This window comes from Salvelinus namaycush, chromosome 7 (genome assembly GCF_016432855.1).
Source record: "Salvelinus namaycush isolate Seneca chromosome 7, SaNama_1.0, whole genome shotgun sequence".
Lineage (NCBI taxonomy): Eukaryota > Metazoa > Chordata > Actinopteri > Salmoniformes > Salmonidae > Salvelinus > Salvelinus namaycush.
In genome coordinates, this window is record NC_052313.1 from 26,519,932 (window position 1) to 26,540,860 (window position 20,929).

The 20,929-nt window shown below is 43.5% G+C and overlaps 1 protein-coding gene across 2 annotated transcripts; it reads left to right on the top strand.

Moving 5' to 3' along the window:
* Positions 1 to 4,371: 4,371 nt before the first annotated feature.
* Positions 4,372 to 20,633, top strand: mrc1a (mannose receptor, C type 1a). Of its 2 annotated transcripts, none has more exons than XM_038997864.1 (30): positions 4,372 to 4,533; positions 5,556 to 5,957; positions 6,313 to 6,486; positions 7,346 to 7,501; positions 8,103 to 8,216; positions 8,351 to 8,494; positions 8,884 to 9,069; positions 10,074 to 10,231; positions 10,502 to 10,618; positions 10,798 to 10,913; positions 11,025 to 11,173; positions 11,364 to 11,563; positions 11,732 to 11,847; positions 12,101 to 12,182; positions 12,478 to 12,622; positions 12,869 to 12,907; positions 13,183 to 13,346; positions 15,042 to 15,106; positions 15,324 to 15,424; positions 15,592 to 15,731; positions 16,071 to 16,179; positions 16,523 to 16,695; positions 17,021 to 17,126; positions 17,372 to 17,604; positions 18,157 to 18,322; positions 18,494 to 18,646; positions 18,895 to 19,011; positions 19,343 to 19,504; positions 19,650 to 19,682; positions 19,961 to 20,633. In XM_038997864.1, exons 1-30 carry the CDS (start codon positions 4,461 to 4,463, stop codon positions 20,194 to 20,196), a joined length of 4,329 nt encoding a protein of 1,442 aa, XP_038853792.1. In that variant the 5' UTR covers positions 4,372 to 4,460; the 3' UTR covers positions 20,197 to 20,633. The 2 variants fall into 2 exon arrangements, with proteins under 2 accessions (XP_038853792.1, XP_038853793.1); XM_038997865.1 differs by having other exon boundaries at positions 8,887 to 9,069.
* Positions 20,634 to 20,929: the final 296 nt, after the last annotated feature.

Sequence of the window (20,929 nt, forward strand, 5' to 3'; positions counted from 1 at the left end):
CCAACCTGTCCCATGTGGATGCCATTATCACCTTGCCTGAGCCTCAGTCCGCAGCACAGCTGGCGTCATACCTCAGCATAGAAATATACTACTTACGGTTACTTCCAAACTATGCTGAGACAACCACTCTTCTTCAATGGCTTTTGAAAAAAGATGCACCATGACTGTCAGGATGCTGGCAGGTGCTCAAGGTGCAGCTCACATCAACCCCAACACTGGCTCACTTTGACACATAAGCACAAACGATTGTCACCTGTGGCGTCATACCTCAGCTGGCTTGGCACTCACCCTGGGAGCTGTTTTGTCTCAGCTGCATGGAGGCGTGGAACGACCAGTGGCTTTTGCCTCATGGGCCTTGTCTCCGACTGAACAAAAGTACTCTGTGCGAGAGCGGTAGGCCCTGGCTTGCAATTGGGCTGTGTGAGCGCTGGTACTTGTACTTGTACAGCAGACCATTCAAACTCCGCACAGACCATCAAGCCCTCACAACACTTCTGGCCATACAGGGTTCCGGACCCAAGCCTCTACGGCTTTTCAGATGGGCAGACTGTCTGAACCAGTACAATTTTGATCTTGAGTTCACCCCGGGATGCCACAATGTTTTGGCTGACCTGTTGTCCAGGGCGATCTTACCTGCATCAATGGTATGCATGGCAACAGAGGCGAATGCAACAGAGGGGGACGGCGACAACTGGGTTCACATGCTACATGGCCCGCTGGAAGCTACATTCACAATACAGGAACTCAGACAGGCATCACAGGATGACAAGCTGTTCACAAGGCTTCGCACCTACATCAGGGAAGGATGGCCTGCTATGGTGGGCGGAGACCTACTACCATTCTACAGGGTGAGAGATGAGCTCTCATGCTGGGAGGAAGTGGCATCGCCAGAGGACATCGCACACTGATTCCAGAGGTCCTGAAAGCGCAAGTGCTTCGCATGGCACATGAAGTGAAGCAACAATGCAGGGACGCGGTCTGGTGGCAAAATATTGACAGAGACATTGAGTCCCTTGTGAAGGACTGCACAGCATGCTTGATGAGTGGGAAATCAGGCAGACCCACTCCTGCACCCCTGACACCAGTGGAATGGCCAAAGGCTCCCTGGGACCACCTACAGGTGGATGTCTGTGGAGAGTTACACGGGGCTCCAGCACACGCAAGATATGATGTTTATGTGCAAAGTATTATATAGAATTCTGAAAAAATATATAGAATGCCTGTTTAAGTGAGAAGCATAGCAACATCAAGGCAACTTTGTAACAGCAGACCTTGTTTTTCCAAAGCCAAACCAGCCCTGAGTCTACCTTTAAGACGTGAAAATAGAAAATGTTTTCAGTAATTGTTTTCAATATCCTAATGTTGTTTTTGTTTAGTGTTTTCTGATTGTTTCAATACATGCATTCAACAAGCTTTGGATGAAGGACTTCCACAGGGCCGCAAACTTCGCATGTGCAAAGGCAGCTGCCTCTACTGCGGAGGTCTCGACCATCTCCTTGCTACTTGTCCAGAGCTGACGGGAAACGCCAGGGCGCCAGGACAGGGGGAGACCCTGACGAGCTGTGCAGTTACTCCCCGGCTACCCAGTCACCATCTGTCTCTCAACCCTCCACTGGGACAACCGTCAGCACCAGATTCAAGCCTTTGTAGACTCCGGGGCCGCAGAGAATTTCATTGATCAAGACTTCGCCAGAGAGTTACAAATGCACTGCGTGAAAGGTCTCATCCTTCTGCAGATTCAAGCCCTCGATGGACGCCCCATTGGCTCCGGTCAGGTGGAATATCAGACCAAGCCCATTCTACTGCAGATTGGGGTTAACCACTCTGAGACTCTTTTCTGTTGATCGCTGCATCCGAGAACCCCCTTATCCTAGGGTACCCCTGGATAGCGGTACACAACACACTAGTTTCCTGGTCCAAGGTACACCTACTAGACTGCGGTAAAGACTGCCAGACGAAATGTCTAAGACCCCCACCAAGAGTCTCGCCGTGTCCTCCTGCATCCCTTGAAGACCAAGACTTCCTCCCGAATACTTCAACCTCCGGGACGCCTTCAGTAAGAGGCAAGCCACCACCCTTCCCCCTCATCGTTCTTACGACTGTGCCATAAAACTTCTAACCGGCACAACACCTACCCGGGGTCATCTGTACTCCCTCTCGACCCCTGAAGCAGCAGTCATGGACAATTACATCCAGGAGTTGCTGGAGGCAGGTTTCATTCGCCCCTCTACATCCCCTGCTGGTGCAGGCTTCTTCTTTGTGGGTAAGAAGGATGGAGGCCTGCATCCTTGCATCGATTACAGAGGGCTGAACCAGATTACAAACAAGAATCGTTACCCCCTACCCCTGATGTCCTCCGCATTGGACTTGGTCCAAGGGGCCCAATAATACACCAAACAAGACCTCCGCGACGCTAACAATCTGGTGAGAATCAGGGAGGGAGATGAGTGGAAGACTGCCTTTAACACCCCTGGTTGCCACTATGAGTATTTAGTCATCCTTTGGATTATCAAACTCACCGGCAATGTTTCAACCATTGGTCAATAACACCCTGAAGGATATGTTGAATCAGTTCGTCTTTGTTTACCTTGATGATTTCCTGATCTTCTCCAAGATCCTTCTGGAACACATACTGCACGTCTGTCAAGTCCTGAAATGCCTCCTGCAGAGTCAACTATATGTCAAGATAGAGACGTGTGAGTTCCACGTATCCCTAGTTTCCTTCTTGGGTCACATTATCTCTACCGCAGGCATCCAAATGGACCCCGTTACAATTGAGGTGGTCACCGACTGGCGCTGTCCCACCTAATTTGCATATTCATAATGTATTTGGAGAAGTTTGCCTCAAAACTAATTTGCATGTGAAAATATGAGCTTGCCAAATATTTGCCACAACTGTTGGCAAGAAGCCTGTTTTTTTGTGAGAGGTTTCCTCTTGATCTAGTCTTCTGTACTTACTGTATCGTTTCACCAATCCAGTGCCTTTTGAGAAGTGTAAGTTGTAAAAGAAAAATGTCTTTCACCTAAAAACACGTTTTTCCATATCGAAAGGTTAATTAAACACATTACTATAGTAAATGCTTATTAAGTGCCAAAAATAGTAACAGCATTAAATCACCTCGTGACAGTGGGAATGGAAGCTTGTTGTGTGCAGCAGGGTGTGGCAATTGAATGTAATGTAAGCCTGCCTGTCTATGGATTGTCGTGTTATCCCTTACCGCAAAAACACATGAATTTCACGTGATAACATGTGAAGTGTTGTAAAATCACATGTTTTCATGTGATCACATGTGATGTTATGTGGAGTTAATGCGATAATGTGACAACATGTAAAGCAACATGTGATAACATGAAGTGTTCCAAAAACAAGTTTTTATCAGATTTCACGTCAAATTTGATCTGAAATCATGTGATTTTCCACATGTGAAATCGTGTTTTTTCTGTAAGGGATGCTCAACCTGCTCGTTTTCCCACCACAAAACACCATAAAATGGTCAAAAAGAGTAGAGCCAGCTCACATGAATTTACGCTCTGATAGGACGATTAGATGTTCAATGTTAATATATATATATATTTAAAAAGGAATAGTTTCACCATATTAAAACGAGAGTTCAGTTCATGTTACAGAGTTGACCTTAAAATGAGGGACAGACATAAATGAATCACTAATCACATCAAATAAATAATAATCTTCAGAAATGATTTTGTCAAAGCAACAAAATAACTATGGCTTTACAACGATGGTGAAACTTGGAGACATTTTGGGATTAAGTGGGTTGGAATCTTCCTAGGAAGTAACATGTCAAAATGCAGATTTGTTTGCACTTTAGCAAGCCTTTATTAATATGAAAAAAATCTGATTTATTGTATTATCCATGTGGTCTATATTAAAGGGCATGTCATTTAATATAACAGGCTTTTAAAATGCAATATTGTTGCACAACTTCTACTTAAAATAGGGGTCAAAAGGTCTCTTGCATGGAATATTGTACAATTAAGGATGTTCCTCAGTCGTCAAAAGGACTTCTACCATATACTTGGAAAGAGGAACCTCTCTGATTTATTTCGATTTTACAGATCGTCCATAGATAGTTGCCCTGAGAGTTGGTCCTTGTTAGACTTTATCCAATCAAAGTGAGTGAGGCTTGGCTCATTGATGCTCTGGCTGATCTCAGACCTGTGGCTCTTCTTGTCCCCTTGTGTGCTCCTGATAAGTGAATGACTAGTGGCTGCACATTTCCTCCTTCCCCTCTCCTCTCCTCATGTCAGTGGTTTTGGCCAACCCCCTGCCAACCCATGTGACAGGATACACATCGGCTGGATTAAGGGGGCAGCATTCATGTGTCTGTGTCACTGTTCTTCCATGAGAGACACCTGAATACACCACAGCCAGATCCCTCTCTCCTCTCTGGACTGGACAACCACCTTTTCGCCCTGGGATAGCAAACTATGCACTAGCTATGATGGAATCCAGTCCATCCCTCGCTGTGCTGCTGTGCCTTATGCATGCTCTCTGCTGTGCTGCTGAGATGGGTATGTAGGGTTTTATTCCACTTTAACTGGTTTCATGCAATGGTTAAGCATTCTGTATAATGAAAGTGATACAAATCATATTTGTTGATATGCTTTACCAATAAACGGAAGGCAAGGTTGAGGCTGCTAGAGTGTAACAATATTTATGTAGACTGGTAATAAATATCCAGAATTTCTAGGTCCTTCAGTAAATTTTGCTTCATTGGCAGATATTGCAAGGGCTCCCGAGTGGCACAGTGGTCTAAGGCACTGCATCTCAGTGCAAGAGGTGCCACTACAGTCCCTGGTTTGAATCCAGGCTGTATCACATCTGGCCGTGATTGAGAGTCCCATAGGGCGGCGCACAATTGGCCCAGCGTGGTCCGGGTTTGGCCGGGGTAGGCCGTCATTGTAAATAAGAATTTGTTCTTAACTGACTTGCCTAGTTAAATAAAGGTTAAATACAATACAAATATATATTGATGAACCATTTGACAAGCTAGATAGCGTTCAAAATATTTTAAGGCGTTTTAGATACATTCAGATATAAAAATTAAAGTGGCCTATTTTTTGGAGTGGCCTAAAAACATATGTATTTCAATTGTAGTTACATACACTGTGAGTTCTTAAAAATTATTGAGAATAATTTGAATGCTGTAATCAGGTATAACAGCTGTAAGTACAGAAAATAAGTAACTATTATATACACAGGCTTTCTTACGCAACTTACTGTACAGTTGGACCTAAAATGTTGTGATTTTGATACAATTAGACACAGTGTCTCAGTCCCAGTTCAATAGCGTTGCAGTGCTGTTTGTGAGAGCAGCTGTAGAGCCCTGAAAGAAGGATGAAACCTTGGATAGATCCCATCATTGTCCTTAGTTTCAAGTATCAATGTCACATGTGCAAGTACAGTGAAATGCCGTGCTTGAAAGCTCTAACCCCAACAGTGCAGTAATCAATAACAATGTAATACTAAAAATAACAAAGGTACTGTAGAACAAAAACAGATAAAAAGAGGAACCTTATCCCCCGTGCTGCAGACAGCAGCTCCTTCCTGATCTACAACCAGGATCACAACAAGTGTGTGGTGGCGGTGAGCGCCAGTCAAGTCACAGTGGCTCCCTGTGACCACACGTCCCAGAACCAGCAATTCCGCTGGGCCTCACAGTCTCGTCTCCTCAGCATCTCCCTGAAGCTCTGCCTGGGGGCTCAGGACCTGAAGGACTGGGTCAAGGTGCTGCTCTTCCCCTGTGATGAGAAGAGTGAGCTCCAGCACTGGCAGTGTAAGAACGAGACCCTGTTCGGCCTCAAAGACAAGGCGCTGCACTTAAACTATGGCAACCGCAACGAGAAGAATATGATGATCTACCAGGGATCTGGGTCTTGGAGCTGTTGGAAGATGTATGGTACTCAGAAGGACCTCTGCTCCAAGGGCTACCAAGGTAAGTAAGCCACAAGACACACTCACTGTTACTGGAGGTTGGAGATTGGAGGTAGGAATCAGAAGTGTAAGATGCTGTTGTCATAAACTTTCTTAAAGCCAGGGATGAATGTCTGACCTGGGAAGAATCATACTGTTAACAATGATTTTTTTTCCCTACTAGCAATGAGTGATAGCTAATAGCTACTTTATTAAGGAAGAATGCACTTACTATGATTGAGATACAGTATGTGGTTGTCCCACCTAGCTATCCTACGATGAATGCACTAACTGTAAGTCGCTCTGGATAAGAACATCTGCTAAATTATATAAATGTTAAATGTAAATGTAACAAACTGTTTTGTCCCCTTCTTCAGAGGTGTTCACACTAGGGGGGAATGCCTTTGGAAGTCCCTGCCAGTTCCCCTTTCAGTTTGGGGAGAAGTGGTATGCTGAGTGCACTCTGCAGGGGCGCTCAGATGGACAGCTCTGGTGCGCCACAGAGACAGATTACAATAAAGCCAAGAAGTGGGGCTTCTGTCCCTCGAAATGTGAGTCAAGCACTCACATTTCATGCTATGTTTTTGTCATTTACTGCCATTTTCCAGTGATCAGGAAAAGGGTCAGTAGGTGACACCTGTAGAAAATCATGAGCCGTATGTATCAAGCATCTCAGAGTAGAAATGCTGATTTAGGATCAGTTTTGTCTTTTAGATCAAAATGAATAAGGACAAGAAGGGACCTGATCCTGGATCAGCATTCCTACTCTGGGATGCTTTATGAATACAACCCAGTTCCTAAAATAAAAAGGTAAAATCAATTTGACTCATGGGAGTACACAACCCTCTAATATCAGTGGCCTACTATATACTAGACTCTGATGAGTCTGTAAAAACAAGGCAAACGACCAGGGTTTAAGATGTGGGGACTCTAGCCAATTCAAACAATGTCGTAAAACCCCCTGCCAAGCCTGTGATAGGGAGGCTAATGTACAAATGAACATCTCTGATTTTCCTGTTTTTCCGTGACCTTACTGGAGGTCAGGATTGGCCAGGTCAGCGATGACGAGGTCTGGTCTCTGACCTCCTGACAGAAAAACACAGACGCTTTCTCTAGTTCCTCTAGCTGTGGACGCAGCTCTGTGTCTCTTTACCCTTCCATCCTGACTGGAGCTCATTCCTGTGTTTCCCCTGACACAGCTCCAAAACTGGGACAGGAAAAGGAAGGAAGCCCCCTTTCACAAAGGTTCCTGGTGAACTGCCACCATAGTCACAGATATGAGGGGCAGTTCTGTCATGACAGAAAGTGATAGAGATGAACAGAACACTATTTGATTCAGTTCTTGGGCTGTTATTGATGCTTTCTTTTTCCCACCTTAAGTGTGTCCTAATGTTTCCATGTCCCCCTCAGCATCCTCAGGATGGGACAGTAACCCAGTAACAGGTGTCCTGTACCAGAGGAACACCCAGTCTGTGTTGACCTGGCACCAGGCGAGGACGAGCTGCCAGCAGCAAGGAGCCGACCTGCTCAGTATAGTAGAGCTCCACGAGCAGACCTACATCTCAGGTATGTACAGTCAGACCTGGTCAGACCTACATCTCAGGTATGTACAGTCAGACCTGGTCAGACCTACATCTCAGGTATGTACAGTCAGACCTGGTCAGACCGTACATCTCAGGTATGTACAGTCAGACCTGGTCAGACCTACATCTCAGGTATGTACAGTCAGACCTGGTCAGACCTACATCTCAGGTATGTACAGTCAGACCTGGTCAGACCTACATCTCAGGTATGTACAGTCAGACCTGGTCAGACCTACATCTCAGGTATGTACAGTCAGACCTGGTCAGACCTACATCTCAGGTATGTACAGTCAGACCTGGTCAGACCTACATCTCAGGTATGTACAGTCAGACCTGGTCAGACTTACATCTCAGGTATAGTCTAGCCTGTTGGCCAAAGGAGGACTGGGACCAGGAACCAGCCCAGGCATTTCTGACACACCCGCCCGAAGATGGACCAGGGCATTTGCCCAAAGTGCGCTATGGCCAGTCTAACCTACAACCTCACCTTGATTTAGAGAGAAATCAATCTGATACAATCAATTCCTTATTAAGAATATTACACTACTCTCATGGACGTATTGTAATGCTTTTTATTGATGCAGGGTTGACCAATATCCTGGGCACATCTCTGTGGATTGGACTGAATAGCCTAGACTTTGAAGCTGGATGGCAGTGGAGCAATGGAAACCCATTCAGATATTTAAACTGGGCTCCAGGTGAGATCAACCGCATGCAACACCTCATACTATACTTTACAGCCTAGGGAACAACTGAGGTTGTCCAAGTATGTTATGCATTCCAATGTTGCAGGAAGACAATTAATAAATATATGGGTCAATATTTCCAAAAGGACATCCATCAACTGAACCCGGGCTCAGCTGTGCAACCCTGAATGCTGGCAAGGCCTCGAAATGGGAGACCAATGAATGTTCCAAGAAGCTGGGATATATCTGTCGCAGAGGAAACTCCACTACTCTGGCCTCTGCCCCTATAGGTAAGAGTTGAATCACACGGTACATGACAGTCATGAACTACTCAAGATGTTTTACTTAGTTCAAATGCCATGCAACACAAGGCTAACAACACCAGATCCGGTTGTGTAGGGTAGGGTAAACTGAACCTTTATAAATTAGTGCCCATTTTTCACTAAGTGTCTCAGAGTAGGAGTGCTGAACTAGTGTCGGTTTCGGCTTTATAGATTATAATGAATAAGGTTACATGGACGGGGCGGGCTGATACTAGATAAGCACTCTTACTCCGAGATGCTTCATGAACACAGACCCAGAGGTTGTTTGGGTCAAACAGATTAAACATTGCAGTCTACCACTTTCTGAACATTCTACCTTCTCTCTGACTATTGAACTTTGACCCCCCCCCCCTCAGTAGGAAAAGATCAGCCCACCTTCTGCACCAGTCACTGGATTCCCTATGCAGGCCACTGCTACTACCTACAACGTACCAAGAAGATGTGGAGGGATGCCCTAGCCGCCTGCCACAAAGATGGAGGGGACCTGGCCAGCATCCACAACATAGAAGAACAAAGCTTCATCATCTCTCAGTCAGGATATAGTGAGTACACCATCCATGCTGTGGCTACAATTACCTCTATATCTGATAGATCTGTTATGCACTACACGGATCTTTCTCATGGGTTGTCATTTCAGTTTCAGTTCATCAGTTTTGAAAACCACTCTGAGATGTGTCCCAATAAATATCTGGGTATTTGGATTGACTAAGAGTTCATGTTTAAAAAGTGTGCGGATGAGCTAGTTAAAAAGCATTAACAAAAAAAAAATAGATCTGGCTTCTCCCTAAATAGCAGGCAGCAGATCGTACCGTCAATATTCCTGCCCGTTCTTGACTATGTGGTGACACCATTTACCAGATTGCAGAGGCCACTATTCTTAAACGTTTGGATGCCGTCTACCATAATTTCCTTCACTTTATCACAGGTGACAATTTTAAGACTCACCACTGCATCCTGTATCAAAACGTTGGCTGGTCCTCATTGAAGTCCTATGGATCACTTCATTATTACCTTTTCATTTACAACGTTCTACTACACAAGCTTCTAACTTACCTAACTTTGTTGCTAGGCGACCAAACCCGTCACAGTGTTGTTTAAATCTTGAGGCCCCTAAGATCTCTACCGATTCTGGTAAATCCTCCTTTAGCTTTAGTGCCCCCCATTGTTGGAATAACCTGCACAATTCCTTGCATCTTGATTTCCTGGTGCTGCTAAAGCAGTTTAGGACGCCGGTGTTAAATTCATTCATTGAGAATTGCAGTTGTTTTTATTGATGTAATGGCTCATTTGTTGAAATTGTAGTATTGTAACTGTACCTTTTCGTTTTTTTTATTCTTCTTGTTTTTTTGGGGATGTAAATTGTATTTATTGTGAAAATGTTTGTACTCAGGCATGATTGTGAATGAGACCCTGGTGTCAATTGGATTTCCCTGAAAAAATAATAATAATAATGTCCCCTCAGTCAATTATATAAGTAGTATATATATCAGGTGTTTTTCACTGTCTTCCTGGCTTTGAGTCTTAATGTCCTTCTGCTTGACTTTAGCGGCCACAGATGAGCTGTGGATCGGCCTGAACGACCAAAGGAACGCGCTGCTGTTTGAGTGGACAGACCGATCCCATGTGACATTCAGCCACTGGCAGACAGGGGAGCCCTCCCACGGTGCCAACCTTCAGGAGGACTGTGTCCTGATCAGAGGAAAGGTAACATTCACATTGGTCCCTCAATGGACAGACTAGGTTCATGCTAATGCTAACACTAAAGCTAGCTAAATGCTTACACCACAGATTTTTTATAACTAACCCTAACACTAGCTATATGCTAATACTTGGTAAATGCTGACGCTAGATAAATGTGAACACTAGCTAAATACTAGGGCTAACAGTGTCAATGATGACAACGTTTAACAGTGGTGTCAACACAGTACTAAATGTGGTATTGTGACAATGTGGACTCTCCATGTTGTCTCACAGGATGGGAAGTGGGCTGATAATTTGTGTGAGAAGAACTACGGGTACATCTGTAAGAAAAAGGCCTCCACCAAACCGGTGGCAGGTGCCCCAGAGGAAGATAGTCCAGGATGTAAGCTGGTGAGTGAGGTCATTTCCTGTTTGTTGAAATGGAGTGTACAGTAACTAATGAATACACAATGATATCACATAAAATGGAAGCTTGAAAATGATTCTAGATAAGGACTAGAATGGTGTCATCTTGACTGACAAAGATTCACCAGTAGGAGGATAATTGTTTCTGTATTTTTGTCATCAAGGGCTGGATCCGGTATGGTTCTTACTGCTACAACATTGGATCAGAAACCAAAACATTTGATGAGGCCAAGCAGACATGCCAGCAGAGTGACTCAAACCTGGTGGAAGTGGCTGACAGGTACAGGATAAGATATATTTGACTCACTTATTTGAGTCATATCCTGGACAAGATAATAGCAATAAGTTGTCAGATAATAGACTGAATGTGTGTGTGTTTGTTGGTTTGTAGGTATGAAAATGCCTTCCTGGTCAGTTTGGTGGGTTTGAGGCCGGAGAAGTACTTCTGGACTGGACTTTCCAACATGGAGGATATGGACACGTTCAAGTGGACTACCAGTTCGGAGGTCAAGTTCACCCACTTCAACGTGGGCATGCCAGGTACAGTGTTCTTTTCCCACAATGGTGATTGATAGTAGCAACTGATGATCGAATGTAGCATGAACTGTCATTGGTGTGACGACTGCGGTATTAGAGGAGTACTTTCTCCCACACCTTAACTGCCTGGCAAATGTCAGAACTAAATTAAACTATTACATTTTCTCTCGTCTTTCTGTGTGTTTCAAAAAAGACAGAAAACAAGGCTGCGTAGCTATGACAACTGGAATGTTTGCGGGACTGTGGGATGTGGTCAGCTGCAGCAACAAGGAGAAGTACATCTGTAAGAAAATGGCGGAGGGCGTCACATCAACAATGGCCCCTCCCACCACTCAGGCACTGAGCTGTCCTTCTGGGTGGTCACCTGCTGCTAAAAGGAATGTCTGTTACAAGGTACAGTTGGGGAACAAGCTGTAACAAACACTTTGATTAGTCAATTGAAGTGAATAGTTGTTTTTATATATTAATAATTTTATCAATGTGCATGAATTCATTGATAATCCTTAATTATAATAATTCATTAAAAATTCATCAATAATAATTTTCTATCCCCACAATAAGCTTCACAAAAAAGTGACAGAAAACAAGAAGTCATGGTCAGAGGCACAGGAATTCTGCAAGGCCATTGGTGGTGATCTGATGAGCATTCACAGTGCCACAGACCTGAACAGCTCTCCGTAAGTGATCCTCATAGCTGTCTCTGTAGCCATGAGTATCATTGAAAACCAGTGTGGTCCTATTAACCACTGTCTGTGGTTGAAATCAAAATCAGCACGGTCGTAATAACCACTGTTTATGGTTGAAATCCACACAGTCATAATAACCACTGTCTGTGGTTGAAATCCACACAGTCATAATAACCACTGTCTGTGGTTGAAATCCACACAGTCATAATAACCACTGTCTGTGGTTTCCATTCTGTCTGTTCAGATATCATTCTTCTGATGCAGCCTGGATCGGCCTCAGCAATCTGGATCCCAACGCAGGTTTTGTGTGGGCTGACGGATCAGCAGTGAGTAGCCTACCACCTCATCTTTCCTGTGATATCTCTTCTCCTTAGAAGTCGTTTATTACACTATATACTTGTTTTACTCATTTAAAAAAAAAAAAAAAACTTTATTTAACTAGGCAAGTCAGTTAAGAACAACTTCTTATATTCTCATTGATTTGCAGTCATTGTCTTTAATGGGATTGAAAGTTCATACAGTACTATGGTGTCCATATAAGGACAGCCTCATGCTGAGACTGTCCTAATATGGACACCATACAGTGCTACTGTGTAACATTATTCCAATGTTGTTCTCCAGTTCAGCTATGAGAATTGGGGATTTGGAGAACCAAACGACTACAACGATAACGAAAAATGCGCAGAGGTCCAGTTTTACTACGGACGCCACTGGAATGATCGACACTGTGATGCCTACAATGACTGGATTTGCGAGATCCGCAAAGGTACAGTAGACCATATCTGCTGGCGCACTGACTTCACCAGCCACTGGGCACAGACGTCAATTCAACATCTATTCCACGTTGGTTCAACGTCAGTTCATTGAAATCACGTTTAAAAACGTCGATTCAACCAGTGTGTGTGCCCAATGGGCATGCAGTACATGTAAGTCATGAAGCTATTGATGAACATAGAATTTTGACCCTCAACCTTGCAGATGTGCTCACCCAAACTTTTTTTGGTATCCACAGGGGTTACCCCAAAGCCCCCTCCCACTCAAGTTGAGCCAGGTAACGCATAGGATCTTGGGAATATGTCCAGTTTCCTGTTTCTCATTCCTCCACTTCCTGGCTCCACTTCCTCCTTCTCACTATCTCCTTCAAGCTCTTGGCCTTTCCTTTAAGTGAAATTAAATCACTGCACATACTGTATAGCATACCTTCTTCTATCATTTCGTTTGCAAAGCATAGTTCAACACAAACACTAAGAGAAAATGTACTCTGTGAAAATGTACTATTAAAAATGCCTAACAGGAAATGTACTCCTTATATACTTGCCTTTTCAGTGTACAACACTACAAAGGACGGCTGGGTTGAGTACAACGACACTCAGTATTTCTTCAACACTGAGAATCTCCCCATGGACGAGGCGAGAGCATTCTGTAAAAAGAACTTTGGTGACCTGTTGGTCATTACTGCAGAGAGCGAGAGGAAGTTCATATGGAAACAGGTAGACACTTCTATACTGAACAAAAATATAAATGCAACATGAAAAAATGTCAGATCATATACAGTACCAGTCAAATGTTTGGACACACTTTTTATTTATTTTTGCTCTTTTCTATATAATTAAATAATAGTATACTCATCACAACCATGAAATAACACATATGGAATCATGTAGTAAAAAAAAAAGTGTTAAACAAATCAAAATATATTTTTTATATTTGTGATTAAAGTAGTTGTCATTCTCTCAACCAGTTACTTGGACTACTTTGAAGAATCTCAGATATAAAATATATTTTGATTTGTTTAACACTTTTTTGGTTACTACATGATTCCATATGTGTTATTTCATAGTGTTGATGTCTTCACTATTATTCTACAAAGTAGAAAATAGTAAAAATAAAGAAAAATCCTTGGATGAGTAGGTGTGTCCAAACTTGACTGGTACTGTAAGTAAATCAGTCAATTTAAATAAATAAATTAGGCCCTAATCTATGGATTTCACATCACTGGGAATACTGATTTGCATCTGTTGGTCACAGATACCTTGAAAAAAATTTAGGGGCGTGGATCAAAATACCAGTCAGTATCTGGTGTGCCCACCATTTGCATCATGCAGCACGACACATTTCCTTCGCATAGAGTTGATCAGGCTGGTGATTGTGGCCTGTGGAATGTTGTCCCACTCCTCTTCAATGGCTGTACGAAATTGCTGGATATTGGCAAGAACTGGAACTGGCTGTCAAACCCGTTGATCCAGAGCATCTCAAATATGCTCAATGGGTGACATAACTGGTGAGTATGCAGGCCATGGAAGAACTGGGATATTTTCAGCTTCCAGGAATTGTGTACAGATCCTTGCAACATTGGGCCGTGCATTATCATGCTGAAGCATTAGGTGATGGTGGTGAATGAATGGCACGACAAGGGGCCTCAGGATATCGTCACGGTCTATAAAATGCAATTGTGTTCGTTGTCCGTAGCTTATGCCTGCCCATACCATAATAACCCCGCCGCCACCATGGTGCACTCTCGTCACAACATTGACATCAGCAAACCCCTCACCCACAAGACGACATACACGTGGTCCGCAGTTGTGAGGTCGGTTGGACGTCATTCTCTAAAATGACATTTGAGGCGGCATATGGTAGAGAAATGAACATTCAATGATCTGGCAACAGCTCTGGTGAACATCCCTGCAGTCAGCATGCCAATTGCACGTTCCCTCAAAACTTGAGACATCTGTGGCATTGGGTTGTATGACAAATCTGCACATTTTAGAGTGGCCTTTCATTGTTCCCACCACAAGGTGCACCTGTATAATGATCACACTGTTTAATCAGCTTCTTGATATGCCACACCTACCAGGTGGACAGATTATCTTGACAAAGGAGAAATGCTCACTAACAGGGATGTAAACAAATGTGTGCACTAAAATTGAGAGAAATAAGCTTTTTTGTGCGTTACTGAACATTTCTGGGATATTTTATTTCAGCTCATGAAACATGAGACCAACACTTTACATGTTGCGTATATATTTGTGTATATGCAGTCCTGTGACGTCCGAAAAGCTTTGGTTCTTTGGACCTGATAAAGAGATGATTTTACACTATGACAGGTAGACAACAAGTGTCACTGAAATGTTCAATGTTCAATCTAGAAATGGTTGTTTCCTCAAAGAGCTGTAACTTTTTTCCAGATATCCAGAGGATCCGAGGGACAATATTACATTGGAATGACCGTTGGTTTGGATAAGTCTTTTAGGTACGTAAAATGACTGTTGACTGTTAAAACAACCGGATATCCTACCACCTCTTTTCAGAGATATTTGTGCATGACCATGCTTTGTTCGTCACAGTCCAGTGAACATGCCTGAGATCTGTGCTCCTCTGCCGAGTGGAGAAACGTGTGCTTTCCAGGTGTGTACTTGATTGAATGGATGCTCACAGTTCAGACTGGGTTTGTGTACTGTCTGTTTCAGCTGGTTGGATGGGTCTCCTGTAGTGTATACTGCGTGGGATCAAAACGAACCCAACTTCGCCAACAACGATGAGAACTGTGTGTCGATATACAAGAGTATGGGTACGTCTGATTCGAAGGAGAGATTTAGCAGTTATGCTCTCGTTACAGTGTTGTTACACTGCAACGTCCATGGGACTTTCACTGACATTCAGGGGACGCTCCCAGGATGTCATTTTGTAAGCTGGGTCTATATCGGGTTGTGTCTCTTTGTTTCTCTGCATCTCTAGGGTACTGGAATGACATCAACTGTGGCGTAGAGCTGGCCTCCATTTGTAAAAGAACCACCAGTTTCCCTAACACAACCATGGCCCCCACCACTGTACCCAAGGGAGGTTGTGCCCCAGAATGGATTGCTTTCCAGGGGAAGGTAACTGCTACACTACTACAGTACCACCACCACATACTATAAAATCATACCTTAGGCTACATACTGTATACCTGTACGGTACACCAGCAGAGAAAACCCTCACACAAACTACTTTCCTTATCATGTGTCAAGGGAAAAAATCAAGGCCCGAGTGATGACCCAATGTCATGCTGACCTGCGTGTGGAGAGTTGAGTCATTGCCTAAATCCCAAATGGCACCCTATTCCCTTCATAGTGCACTACTTTTGACCAGAGCCTATGCACAATAGAATCCATTTTGTTTGCTGTAGTAGCGTGTGATGTTCCAACACACAGTGCTGATGCATCATGTTTCCACAGTGCTACAAATTCATTGGAGACAGTGATAAGAAGCCGTGGCAGGAGGCCAGGACCTACTGCATCAACCAGGGAGGGAACCTGGCATCTGTCCTCAGCGAGAATGAGCAAGGTGGGTGAGAAGTCCATCCCTTTACACTTCCCTGCCAAAGCTACCTGAGACATTGGCATTGCCCAAGGTAGAATGAAATAGAATGAACATTGAAATTCTCTAAATGTAATTTAGCATAAAATCATGCAGTAAATATTCTGTCAAATTTGGTGTGTAAAATTATAATGAGGATTTGTGCAAAATTATAAAGCATGCAACAAGAAATCTTATAGACATTGGTTAACGAGTGCCAAAATATGTAAATTCTAGCCAATGGAACAGAGGTTGATAATCATTTGCATGTAAACAGTATATCAGGAATCATCTGATGACTCTTCATTGTTCTGACTGGTCTTTCTCCCAGCATTCCTTACATCCCAGATGCTTGGGAATCCCCAGGACATTTGGATAGGTCTGAACGACATCAACTGGGAGATGCGCTTCCTATGGACGGAGGGGAGAGGGGTTTCCTATACCAACTGGGCAAAAGGGCATCCAACGTCAGTGCCAGACGGACGATATTCATTTCTGGAAGAGGTACAAGACTTACAGTAAATATAACTCTTTGCTGAACACAGATTAAGTGACTTTCTAGAAACAGATAAAAATTGTTCTCAATAGAGAATCTCCCTTGAAAGTAGGCAGACTGAAATCCTACTTTCAAGGAAGATTCTTTATTGAGAATTATTTTTAATCCAGGACTGCGCCTTATATCTGGGTTTGGGAACCTTTAAATGTTAGGCTTTGAGATGTTGATTGACTTACTGTCAACAAGTCCAAATGCAAAACAGCTTTAACCAGTCAAATGAGAATTCTGAAGAGGGATCTAACCTTTTCATCTCCTTCCCAATCTCTCTTCCAGGTGTTTGACTGTGTGGTTCTGGTGGGCAGCTCTCAAAAACAGACAGGAATGTGGAAGGTTGAGGACTGCTTAGTATCCCGTGGTTTCATCTGCAAAAGGATTATTGGTGAGAAGAAGCCATAGTTCAGTGAGGCTGCTCTCGGTTTGCAAAATTCCAGTAATTTTCCCCAAATCCCCAGGTTTTCCACAAATCCGTGAATCCTCCAAGCATCATATCTGGAGAACCTGCCAGTTCTGGGAAAGTTATCGGTAACCCTAGTGAGGCTGTTCAATTCCAATTCTTCGGTATGTGGTCCAATAGATTATCCCTCTTTCGGTTCCCCACCAACAACAAGTCTCCTTTGGTTTCAGATTCTCAGATTGTTGTCCCCGCCACCACAGAGTCAACAAAGACGTTCTACAAGCTGGGAAATGACTCCTTCAAACTGGTGGTCCAGAAGATGAACTGGGACGAGGCCCGGAGGCAATGTAAAGCAGACGATGGAGAGATGGCTAGCATCCTGAACCCCATCGCCCAGGCCTTCATCACAATGCAGATCCACAAATACAATGGGCCAGTGTGGATTGGCCTCAACAACAACTTGGTAATAGTGGAGGAAAGGGGGACACTTAGTCAGTTGTCCAACTGAATGTATTCAACTTAAATGTGTCTTCCGCATTTAACCCAACCCCTCTGAATCAGAGAGGTGCCTTAATCGACATCCACAGAACCCAGGGGTTAACTGCCTTGCTCAGGCGCAGAACGACAGATTTTTACCTTGTCAGCTCGGGGCTGTGATCCAGCAACCTTCCGGTTACTGGCCCAACGCTCTAACCGCTAGGCTGCTATGGTACTGACATTGCTCTATGCCCTATGGTTACAGAGACTAAATAGCTTTGTGATCTTCAATTTCCTCTTTACAAGGCACAGTAGGTACAAAATGACCTAATGTGTAGGATTCTGGCTTTGGTTTAAGAGCTAGTGCAGCTCCAAAGAGGACTTAGCATTGATATGATCTCCCACTGTTATCCATTAGATCTCCTACTCTGACGTGTTCACTTAAGAAACCAAAGAGGTGTTGTGGTTTTAAACCTGTAAGCTTTGGCTGGATCTTGCCCTCATTGTGTGTTTCATTGTCTATGTCTCTGTCTCTCAGACTGAAGGGCGCTTTAAGTGGGTGGATAACTGGCCTCTATCTTACACCAAATGGGGCGAAGATGAGCCAAAGAACAATATGGCCTGTGTTTACATAGACACGGACGCCAAGTGGAAGACAGGCGACTGTAGTAACACCTACTCCTCACTGTGCAAGAGATCACCAGGTCAGACAAGGCTCCATTTACCCACACTGTCTGTGTTTAATGGTTGATCAATCCCAAAGTGTGTCTTTTAAAAGTGTTGTTTGCAGTAATGTATCAATTTTGCCGACATTGACCATATACATCTCATGAACATCAACTTCAGTATGTGAACTTCTCTGGCCTCTTTTACAGACATAGCCCCCAGCCAGCCCCCTCAGCTCCCTGGCAACTGCCCCGAGCCCAAGAAACGCAAGACGTGGGTTCCCTTCAGGGGTTACTGCTACGCCTTCCTCAACTCTGTGGTGGACAACTGGGCCCATGCCACTGTGGAATGTCTCCGAATGGGTACACACTTCACCTCCTTTACACCAACTGTCATTCAGACCACAATGGAATAGCGTCCCAAACGGCATGCTATTCCACGGTCAAAAAGTAGTGCACTACATAGGAAATGGGGTGCTATTTGAGACATACCCAATGTCTTAATTGAATGTAGAGCATATGAACATATTAATTAATTGAATGCAAGAAATTCAAAGTGATTGATGATGATGATGATGATGAATATGGGTAGTAAGTTTCTCTGACAACAGGAGCATCCCTGGTGAGTATCGAGGATCCCTTGGAGGCCAGCTTCATCCAGGAGAACCTTGAGCTATTGCAGGATGGCGCCAAGTCATTCTGGATTGGCATGCACAAGAGCCACGAAGGTCAGTACCTATGGTTACAAAATTCAACCAGGATTTCTGGAAAACCAAGGAATTCAGGAAAAATTACCGGAATTTTGAAACCAATTTTACTGACAACCCATAACATTAAGGAGGCCACTGGCTCAAAAAGCCTGTTCCCTCGAATATAAAACATGTTTAACTAGCAACATCACCTTAAATGAACAAATGGCAAGTACAGTACCTACCCGTCTCTTGCAATTCTAAGATTATGTCCCAATTTCACAACCATGTTTATCGATTTATAGTTGTTCAATGACAATGAATCACCCATGTCAAAGGATATAGGTTTGACCCATTGTTCTTGTTCCAGGTGACTGGATGTGGATTGACAACAGTGTGGTGGACTATACCAACTGGAAAGAAGGGATGCCAAAGGGTGGAGAACAATGTGTGGAGATCCAGTCTGATAGTGGTCTGTGGAGCACTAACAGCTGCAACCGGTACAAGTCGTACATCTGCAAAACAGCGAAAGGTGAGTCGAACTCAGCTGATAGATTCAAGTATTTAAGATGGGATGATATCAGAGTCATTATTCAAGTCATCCTGTGTTTGTTGTGTCAGCTTAGTATTGTCTTGCAATGATGTTTTCTGAACATCTTTATCTCTTTCTTTTGCAGTCATCACACCAACAGAGAAGCAACCAGTTGCTGGTGAGTGTCTCATAGCAGATATATTTGGTTAGCGTAAAGAATTATACATGTTATAGTTTTGACAATCAAATCAATGCTTTTCTGGCTCCAGGGCATAGTCCTAGGATCAGTTTCCCCTCACCCAATCCGTAACCATTAGTGGAGAAAATGCAAAACTGACCCAAGATCAGCGTCTAGGGGCAACTTCACTCTACTCCACTTTTCTGAACATTATACAGAGACTAAAACCAATCCCACCAATAAGTTTGCCAATAACACTGTGACTTCCTTTCTTCTAGCTCCCCTAGTGGAGGAAGCTCCACATGGTTATGCCGGCATCGCTGTGGCAGTCGTCTTGGTGATAATGACAGTGGTAGGACTCGGTGCCTTCCTACTCCGCAAACGGATACCTACCCCCGTCTTGGGAGAGTGTACGTTCGACAACACCTTGTACTTCAACAACCCCATCCGCCCAACAGCCACTGTGGACACCAAGGGCCTGGTGGCCAACATAGAGCAGAACGAAACAGCTTAGACAGGACACAAAGGACCACCAACAGGTGAAAACACTTTTGAGACAAGTTTTGATATGAAAAATACCCCAAAAGCATGCTGCTGGTGTTAAGGCCTACCAATTCTGAGAGATTGCAACTAAATCTGAAACCATTCACGTATTTTCTTTGTTCATTTTCTTGCTCTGTAAATAATGGGTGAAAATGATATGCACTTTGTGCATATCAGCATCAGTCAAGGATACAGTCCAGATGTACAGCTAAGATTACATATGTAACCCCTGCACAAATTATAGAATCAACAACAGTCATTTTGTTTGGTTTAATGGAGCCTTGTACAGATTTATTTGGTGTGTGAAACTAAAGTTCAAAATACAACCACTGTACTTTGCTTTGTTTTTGCCAAGTTATATTGTAAATATATAATCAAAACGAGAGAGAAATAAAGTTTTGAAACAAATGTCTTTGGCCTTATACTCTTACTCACACATTGCATGCTAAATCAATACATACTGAATCCAGGGGCATTTAGGGGGTTAATACAACATTTCTGGAACTATATACAGTAATTGAGGTACTCTTAAACACAGCTTCATCACTGAGGCAGATTAAAGAGGTTATTGGGTCGTTCCACCAATTCGGTGACTTTTAAGAAGTGTGACATGGTCCCAAAACATATTTGATTCCACCTAATTGTATCATTCTGTTATAAAGAGCACATGATCAACTTCATTAATACATGTTTTCCCATTTCAC

Coding starts and splice junctions, on each gene's coding strand:
- mrc1a (XM_038997864.1), top strand. CDS start 4,461: ATGATGGAATCCAGTCCATCCCTCGCTGTGCTGCTGTGCCTTATGCAT. Junction 12,623..12,868: donor GATTTGCGAGATCCGCAAAG/GTACAGTAGACC, acceptor TGGTATCCACAG/GGGTTACCCCAAAGCCCCCT. Junction 15,732..16,070: donor GGATTGCTTTCCAGGGGAAG/GTAACTGCTACA, acceptor ATGTTTCCACAG/TGCTACAAATTCATTGGAGA.